Source organism: Alligator sinensis, unplaced genomic scaffold, assembly GCF_000455745.1.
Source record: "Alligator sinensis unplaced genomic scaffold, ASM45574v1 scaffold569_1, whole genome shotgun sequence".
Lineage (NCBI taxonomy): Eukaryota > Metazoa > Chordata > Crocodylia > Alligatoridae > Alligator > Alligator sinensis.
In genome coordinates, this window is record NW_005841914.1 from 2,391,898 (window position 1) to 2,400,996 (window position 9,099).

Genomic DNA, 9,099 nt, shown 5'->3' on the forward strand with positions numbered 1-9,099 from the left:
TGCAGAGTGTGGCTCCATGCCACTGGTCACTGCTGAGCATTGCTGCACTTCATGTGGTTGAGTGCAACCTATAAGTGGCTTGTAGGAACAGAGGCTACAAGGCATGTGTGCGCTGGGTGGGACTTCAAAAGCATCTAGAGGACCCGTGGGGCCATATCCCATGGAAAGTCAGGGAGAGTCAAGTATCTAACTCTTACAGGCTCTTTTAGAGCTCTTTAATGCCTCATCTTTCAAGAACCAGCAAAATCCAAACCACTGGGCTGTTGGTTATTCATGAGGTAGAATCTGTAATATTTATTAATAAACCAAGTTTCTCATTTACACAGAATCTCTATAAAAAAGTTGATACAAAGAGAGAACAATTACAATTTAAAAGGTAAGAGCAGGTTTAAAGGCTAGTGAGACTAAAGAGAGAGAACCATTTCTGGTCAAAGAAGCAATGGGCCGCATTTTCAAATAAAGCTGCCTAATGTTAAGCACATACATTACTACTTAGGCAACCGGATGGGTTAGAAAACATTGGCCGATGTATATTTATAGAGACTACCATAACGTCAGTCACCCTTTGGGGTCACCAAAACTCCTCGGCTGAAATCCCACTTCCATGGAGGTCAGTTGGAGTTTTGCCGTTCGCATCAGGGGGACCAGGTTTTTATAATCAGTGCCTTCCTTCCTAATGCTTTAGTAAGGAAAATCTTACGCCCCACATATAGGTATGAATCCCTGTATCTCAGACTCTGCGGGACAACCCATCACTCAAATAAGTGACAATAAGGCCTTGGCTGCGTGCAGGCCTCTTCTTCCATCAATCATTCGATAGGATGCTAACTGTTGTCACCCACCCTTTATGAACAAAGTGACCATGGTACAGAAAGACAAAGTGACTTGCTTATGATCACGTGGTCAGGAAGTGCTGGGGGTGGGAGAGAAATGAGCTACCTTGATCCTCCATCCCCATGCTCTAGCTGATAAGGTAAGGACATTCACTTTCCCCTATAGCTGCTGTAGCTTTAAAGAGGCTGTTTGTCGGGTAATTTCGTTCACTGTGAGTCTCGTGTGGGGGGGTTTAAGTTTCATAAAACCTGCCAGAAATGCTTGGGGTTTTTTCATTTGAATTAAAGTTTAATTTCTTGTGGTTAAGCTCTAAGCTCCCAGCAGCATGATCCTAATGCAGGAGCCCCAGCACGTGAAATGTGAAAAGTAAATCAGGATAAACAGCAAAAGAGTAAATTTAATTCTAAAAAAATGTCAGCTTCTGTAATGGTTCCATTAGGAAAAAAGAAGTGATGTATAATTCAACGCGGTATCTTTCCAGACTGCACATGACAGATCAATGCAGCTGAAAATGAATCTGAGTGGGGTTTAACAGGGTAACTATATTCTCAATAGTTCTGTAACTTTCCTGGAGACTCCAACTGCCTGGTTAAACCCCTGACTTTCCCAGGAGAAGGACACAGTAATAATAGCAGTTACTGATTTTTCAGCAGTGGGCAATACCCATTTGTTTATGTCAGACCAAATGAGCTGGAGAGAGACTCTGTTGCAACCTTATTTTTTATTTTTTTATTTTTTTCTTAAGCCCTACTGGCCTCGTGAAATCACCTCTCGTTCCCAGCTCCCCCTCCATAATAATTCAAGTTTTGCCATGGGTGTAGCAAATAAGTTATCAGTGCTGGAGAAATGAAGTGCCCCCTGTATTCCCACTGCCCTTGCTAGCCGTGTTTAGTGGCAACAGAGTTTTATTAAAGCAATCAATATGTCCTAAGACCTCCTGATGGAAAATTACAAATGTTAATCAGGGTGCTGCTGTTCAAATAGATTAACTTGCGCTGGTTAGGGAATAGAGATGGCTTGGCCTCGGGGTGTCTCCTCAGAAACTGTGGAAATCATGGGTATTGCAAACTAAAATGTTATACCATTGTTTTGGTTTCCAGAACTGCATGCGCTGCACTGTGAGATCCTGCAGTATGGAAATGCTCACACTTAAATGTGACCACTGAAAGCAGCAGAGCTTTAGATCCTCCACTCGTCAGCAGTTAATTACAGAAAGACTTAAAGGCAAAACAAAGCCACCTGCAAAAAAGTCATAGGGACTTCATTAGGGCTGCACTTTGGAGGAAACAATCATTTAAAAGGAGGGAGCCCACAGGCAGGAGGGCCGAATGAATGGTACTGCAACATTTGCAAGCACAGTGGAGCCAAGGCATGCTGTACTCTGAACTTTTCATCATCTCTGGCTGTAAGATTTGACAAACGGGGCTTTAGGTCGGCTTCCAATGTCTATGTTAACAGATCAATCCTTCCCATTGCATTGCTGTCCTCTTCCTGTGTTTCCATCCCCATACCCTCCTCCTTGGTTTTTTGGGGCGCTGCAAGTAAGCTGAGTAGGGGTGATTTGTACAGGGAAATTCCCTCCTGGGCAGAGAATGAGCACATAGATCTTTGTTGATCTATAGACAGAGGTAGATAAGAGCATTGGTGATGTAGTTTGCTATCATTCATGCTAACATACCACTTTCAGTATTGAAGACAACAGAGTTCCTCCAAGGATGGAAATGGTCGGTGGATTACTGGGGTGGAAGAACACCCCTTCCTGCCACCTTGTTACCTCTCCTCCAAGCATAGCATACAAACTTCCTGGAATATGCAACCCCCAAGTCTCTCTTTCACTGGCATGGGTTAGTGCCGGGGATGTTAGCTCTTATTAGAGAGAAGCCAAGTGTGTGGGTTTCGAATGTTCTTGGAACTCCTTGGATGCTGACTCCAGTTCTCGCCTATAGTTATACATGGACTGGAAGTCCTGGCTGCTCCTCAGCAACTGGTTATTCTTGTGGGCTTCGTAGTGGAACTGGGAGCTTTTCATCTCGTACCTAGAGAACAGAAGCACTGGTACTGAGCAAGCTGAGAAGGGAATAGGAGCCATCAAGAACAGGTAACTCAAAAATGAATCTTCTCCAACCTTTCATTGTCACGTGGAGCCCTCCCCACACCCGCAATTCCTCCAAGCCCATTCTGAGTCAGGCCAGCAGAGAATTCATACAAGAGGCGCTAACTTTTCTATCTCGGATTGTTTGCCCAGTCTACAAAAGAAGGTCTAACCTCAATGCTAAATATCCACGTGCTGAGAATCATCCCCTCCAGAGCCTGATGTCACACTGATGGAGGCCCTATGACTCCTGGGGTGGGGATGCAGGTGAGTCATTTCAGCTAAGGCTGAGTAGAACTGTAAAAAGTGAACTGCTTTCACTGGTTAAAGAAAGTACACAATGTCTACAAGCAGCCTCGGCACACTCTCCTTCTGCCTTTACTCCCACCAGACTGGAATCTCTTTAGCAAACACTGATTTCCTCCTCTCAGGACTTGCCCTCTTGTGTTTCCCAGGGAGCACAAGATCAAAGTCTCTGGTTGCATTCTGAGAGGTTGATTATTGGTGCCTTGGTTTCTTGGGTTGGAAGCTAGCTTTATACTCCCTCTGCTGGTTAAGCAGCTGCTCCTACAGCAGTTAAATAAAAGCTGGGAGTTACAGTTTTGAGCATATGGTGCCAACAGGCACCTATAAAATGCGCCTGCATTTTGCCTGTCTGCACTGCCCAAAACTTGGCTTTGCATGCACAAGTCTCTTGGCTGCATCTGTATATGTGCTTTGCAGGTGTGTCCCAGAGGCCAAGTCAGACAGCTCAGTCCTGAGTCAATCAGTGGGACTGCTAAGGTTGTGCTGGGTGATGTGTTTTTGGAGCACTGCTGGGAAGCAAGGTTATATATGCAATAGCAGCCAGGGAGCCTTAGACCCAAGGGCTCCTCTCTCCCATGCAGAAACCCACTGCAAAGCCCAGACCCTTGACCTGTCTAGCTAGCCAAGGATCAGAACTTACCACTTGGGCTTGGGGCCACGCGTTCGTTCCAACTCCTGCTGCCTCTTTAGCTCCAGTAACCATTCCTCCTCCATACGCAGGCGCTCCAGCCGGAGGCGCACCAGCTCCTTCTCATACGGGGACATTTCTATCAGGGACCTCCCCACAGCACCTTCTGCAAGAGTCTGCAAAAACCTGATAAACCAGGCCCTTTGGTTTTCAGTACTGTCTTGTTGCTGGGACAGTTCAAAGCATCCTCCACGCTACAGCCTACAGTTCTAAAAGTGACTAGTCTGGTTGGTTTTGAGCACTCATCAGGGCTGCTACACCAAAGTGCCTGATATTTCCAAGACTCAGCACCTTCTCAAAACTAGGCCCCTTTCAGGTGTTCCAGACTGTAAAATCTTAACCAAATTGAGTACCCATTTCCCCAGATGAGAGTAAGAAGCAAAACAGAGTGAGGTGGGGGGATATCTGTCTCTTGATGTTGGGGGGCTGTTTGGAAGAGACGGCTGGAAGAATGGCCCCTATCCTGGGCTCGGATTAAAGTTGTGGTGCATTTTCTAGCAGGGAGGTGTATGTTTCTGAGTGATAAAAGACATATCACATTGGATCTGGTGACTTTTTATTTACATGGCTGTGTGCTAGGTCTCTTGTACACAACACAAGCTTAACTCATAGGAATGTACCCAGTGTAATGCCTTTCTACACTAATACTTGGGCCTCGCTCTAAGGCAATGACATCCTTATAATTACTGCCTTCTACAAATAAAGCAAGGAATGTTCACCTTCAGTGACGCAGGTGACAGCATCACATGAGGGGCACTGTTATGTTAAAATCAAAAGTCAAGTTTTGATTTCATCTTCATCTACAAACTACAGGCCTGATTCAAATTTGCTTTAAGTCCATCAATCATCTCCCAGTGGCTTTGGTGAGAGTTGTACCAAGCCCCAAAGTAACCAATCAACACCCTGTATCCTGGGAACATAACCAGTGTGGCACACAATGCAGTTATCTGGGCTGATACCAACTGCAGGACGTTCCAACTTCAGTAAGATGTTCTGGGCTTATACCAAAAGGAAGATCCCACAGAAAGCTTCCTTTCCCCCCAGTAAGTGGCTTCTTACCTTTCATTGATCTCCTGAGCTGTGGGTGAGACTATAGCAGCAGAGGACAGACTGTAAGGGCTCCACGAAGAGCTCAGTGCCTTTGTAGGCATCCTGCCCGGAGTGCAGGACCTGGCCGCCAGCGCTCCTGGTTTGTATATTCTGGAGCGGGATTGCCTGGTTGCTGCTGTTTTCTTCCTGCTGCCCCTGGACCTGCTGAAGTGCGGTGCAGGCTGGGCACAGGCATTTGCCTTGGCTGAGTTTGGTCTCCAGATAGGTCTCGGGGACTGTGAGCGAGATCGGAGCCAGCGGGTTCTTTTGGATGCTGGAGAAAATGAATGGGACCGGTTGGTCCTCAAGCGATCAAAGGAGAGAGACCTGCCTCTGTCCAAGGGAGAAGTGACCCTTTCGGGTGAGCGGGCCCTCACTGGGATTTTAGGGGACAACAAGGCCTTGACTCCTATCACGTGAGGAGCACCAAGCTTTGCTGGAAATGGTTCTGCAGATGCTAGATCCACAGACGGCAGACAGTTCCTGCTTGCTATCTCACTCCCGAGGAGCCCTGCCACACGGCTGACTGGTGACGTGGAGAACATTGGAAGGCCTAGGCTCGCAAGTGCTGGATAGTCTCCCAGAGGTCTGACCAAATGCGTTGGCTTTAGAAACCACTCAGACTCATCAGGCTGCTTCAGTGTGTCTCCAGTGTCTGCCTTCGTGTAGGCCCCATTGTGAATCATCGGCCACTTCGGATTAAAGGGACTTGACCCATCTGCAGTGCCAGAATCTAGGGTATAATCTTGATCTGCGTCAAAACTCAGACTGGAGGCCAAACTGTCCACCTGAACTTTAAGTTGTCGTAAACTTTCTTCTAAGTCATCGATGGTGGGACTCTCCCTCATATAGGGAGAAAAACGAGTTTCTAGGGAGGGAAAAAGTGCAGGTGTTCAGAAAGTGCGCGGAAAAATACTTGTTGATTGTTTCTAATTATCGGTTACTATTGGTTGTGTACTATTAGTGGTGTGGAAATGTTAATAGTAATGCTCTGTACTTGTATAGCTCTTTCTGATAGGGGCCCTCACAACACTTCACAAACTATAATTCACCATTCCGCTGGAAGAGAAGAATTATCCTACAGGTTATGTGTGTTGTTGCACCTGGCTCTATCCTGACAGGCAGGTATTATACAATACATCATAAATATGGCAGTCATGGATAAGTACTGACACCATGAGAATTAACGGAGAAATCTAAATGAGAAGTGAATGTGGTGGCTTGGCATCACTGTCATTTTAAAGCATAATTTCAGGACAACCAACTGTGTATTTCACTAGGATTCCAAAGGATCCCTAACACTTTACGTGCAATGGGACCAATGTAGACCACAGTTACTGCTATGTGTAGCATTTACGACTGTAAGGGTGCATCTACATGTGTGCTTTACTGAGGAGTAGATTAATTGGCTCTACAGTAAAGTGTCACAATCTACACATGCGACAGTATTACGGCACAGTACATTAACTCTGTCATAAGATAATACTGTCCGAGACAGAGTAATACTGTCAGAGACAGTACTATCTTAACGGCAGAGTAATTTACTGCACTGAAATGCACATGTGGACACTGACTGCGGGCATAAATTGCACCTGGTCAGCCCAGCTGGGGGCCTGCTCCACCCTGGCTCAAATTGCTGCTGTCCTGGGTGCATGTGTAGATGCTATGCCCAGGAGCAGTTTCCTCTGGCTCAAACAGTGCCGGAGTGTATTGCATCGCATTAACTGCATGTGTAGATGCACCCTGAGTGGTACTAGCTTCTCTTTCTGGCAACCACTAGGCTCAACAGTCAGCATTTGCAGAATCAGCTGTAGGTGCCTATTGCACCACTGAATACAGCCACCTTTGTGTCAGCCTGTTGGGGTTTGAATGTGTCATTCCAGAGAACCCAGCTTTGAGTTGTGAACCACTACCAGCACCACCTGCTTCCTGGAAATATACTTATTCTCATAGGTACATAAAAAAGAGAAACTTCAAATAAGTTAACATTATGCTCCAACTTTTAAATCCTCTGGTAAAACAAGCAGGCTTTCGTTTTGGCTTGCAAAGAACTTTATATTTTGTGCGTGCCTGTTGACGTCAGAGATGTGCAAATACCACCAATTTTCCTTTCAACATGAATCTTCTACTGCTTGAACAAAATGGACTTTAATCCCCTGACACTGACGTTGTTTGGCACAGTTGGCTTCAATGCACTTATTCCTGATTTTACTCTAAAATAAGAAGGCAGCGTGCCTTTCCTAGATGATAAATCGTGCTATATAAAAAGACAGTTGCCAAGGCTAAAGCAGTAACTTTACTATGACAATTCATATCTCATCCTACCAATTTCTCCTTTAAATAACGAAGATCCTTCCCAGTCTCTGGGCTGTGTCCAGCTCTTCTGCAGTTCTTGGAGGCTCAGGTGATGAGTAGTGGTGGCTTTCTGCGTGTCGCTAAGGAATTCATTTGGCTTTTCTCTATCAAGGAAAGACAAAGTCTATTAGTGCTGAAAGTTTTTGTTATGCAAAACTCTAGAACTGTTGGTTTAGAGATGATACCTTTTATTAGACCAACTGAGAATTAGACCAAGGTTATTAAACCAACTGAGAAAGGTTTTGTTAAATGTAGTAATATGCTCCATTCATGTGAGTTATACTGAAACCAAGGGAAAGTGTCCACCAGGATGTGCTAAACTCAGCTATAAAACGTGTTTGCTCCAGGCTCTAGCAATGACAGCCTCCAAAATCCTCCTGCCCCAGAAACAGGTTGCTATGGATGAAAGCCATTGGCTCTGTGGAAACCAAGAATCAGAAACGGACTTGAATTTTGCCCTGCCGCACCCATGCAAACAGGCAGGGCTTTGCCCAAGTCCGTGGAGTGAGAAGGGTGAAAACCCAGCTCTGAGAGAGCCGGTTCAGGCCTCGTGACACAATCTTGTGTTGCCTTCATTTCTGTGCTCTGTAAATACACTCATGGGTGCAAAAGGCGGCTCGTCACGGCTCAGGCACCTGTGTGACGTGCAAGGGGATCAATCCTGTGGGAAGCACGAGGGATGTGACACTGGGGCAGCCTGCAGAGAGGCGGAGGAGCTGCATCAATGCAGTGTGCGGCCGCTGTTACACTGTAAGTGCCGGTTGCACCTCAGCCTGGAGCAAAACCACGCCAGCTGTTACCTTGCCCCGACGGGGGCACAGACTTTACTTATGCTGCTCCAGGCTCGTGTGCAGGAAACACGTCCAGTGCAACAGCTGCTGCAGGCTCCCAGGCGCAGCTCTGCCATGAATGATGAAGCTGCTACATGCACAGGATTGCCCGTACCCGGAGAGGGGAGGCAAACTGACCCTGGCCCTTCAGTGGGTAGTGGCAGGGTCAGGTGGCAAGTCTCAAATCCCAGATGTTCCCCCCTCCAAACTCATGCTCTCATGCGGGTGCGTGTGTACGTTGTGTGCACCCAGCTCCCCACTTCCACGGGGCACGGGCAGGGCAAGGAGCCGTATTGCCTTGCACACAGCACACACCGATCCCCCCACCCCAGAAACCAGCTGATGGAAATTTGCACTGCACATTATATGTGAGAAATACGGTAAGAGAGGTTTCCTTGCTTCGCAAACAGGGTGGGGACTGTATATAGGTGAAGAAATACTTGAGAAAATATGGTAATCCAGGTGCTGGGCTCCGCCCCCTGCAGGGATCTGCGCCTTCCCATTGTATACTGGGGCGTTTATATGCAAAGAAATACAGTACTTAAGGAAAACAGGTAGTTGAGAAAATACGGTAATTGAGGTGCCAGGCTCTTCCCCCCCCCCCCCCCCCCCTTGCTCTGTGCCCCCCATTGTATATGGAAGCGTTTATATGCAAACAAATATGGTACTTGAGCAAATACGGTACTTGAAGAAATACGGTAATTGAAAAAATACGGTAATCGAGGTGCTGCGCTCCCCGCCTCCCCCCCCACCCCACGCGAGGATCTGTAGCTTCCCATTGTATACTGGGGGGGTTATATGCGAAGAAATACGGTACGGGAGGAAATACGGTAATTGGGAAAATACGGTAATCGAGGGGCTGGGGTCCCCACCCGCCGCGCCCCCACAACCCCCTCTCCCCCATC

General features: G+C 46.9%; 1 protein-coding gene across 3 annotated transcripts; it reads right to left on the bottom strand.

Moving 5' to 3' along the window:
• Positions 1–980: 980 nt before the first annotated feature.
• LOC102369280 lies at positions 981–7,593 on the bottom strand. Of its 3 annotated transcripts, none has more exons than XM_006018819.3 (4): positions 7,335–7,574; positions 4,980–5,877; positions 3,873–4,046; positions 981–2,870 (listed from the first exon to the last, which is right to left on the bottom strand). In XM_006018819.3, exons 2-4 carry the CDS (start codon positions 5,855–5,857, stop codon positions 2,705–2,707), a joined length of 1,218 nt encoding a protein of 405 aa, XP_006018881.1. In that variant the 5' UTR covers positions 5,858–5,877; positions 7,335–7,574; the 3' UTR covers positions 981–2,704. The 3 variants fall into 3 exon arrangements, with proteins under 3 accessions (XP_006018881.1, XP_025053880.1, XP_025053879.1); XM_025198094.1 differs by having other exon boundaries at positions 2,790–2,901; positions 7,335–7,593; XM_025198095.1 differs by lacking the exon at positions 3,873–4,046 and having other exon boundaries at positions 7,335–7,588.
• Between the last annotated feature and the right edge of the window lie 1,506 nt (positions 7,594–9,099).

Excerpts from the sequence above, each read along its gene's own strand:
- LOC102369280 (XM_006018819.3), bottom strand. The coding sequence starts at position 5,857 with ATGAGGGAGAGTCCCACCATCGATGACTTAGAAGAAAGTTTACGACAA. Across the intron at positions 4,047-4,979 it reads GCTCAGGAGATCAATGAAAG|GTTTTTGCAGACTCTTGCAG; the intron begins GTAAGAAGCCAC and ends CTGGTTTATCAG. Across the intron at positions 2,871-3,872 it reads CGTGGCCCCAAGCCCAAGTG|GTACGAGATGAAAAGCTCCC; the intron begins GTAAGTTCTGAT and ends TCTGTTCTCTAG.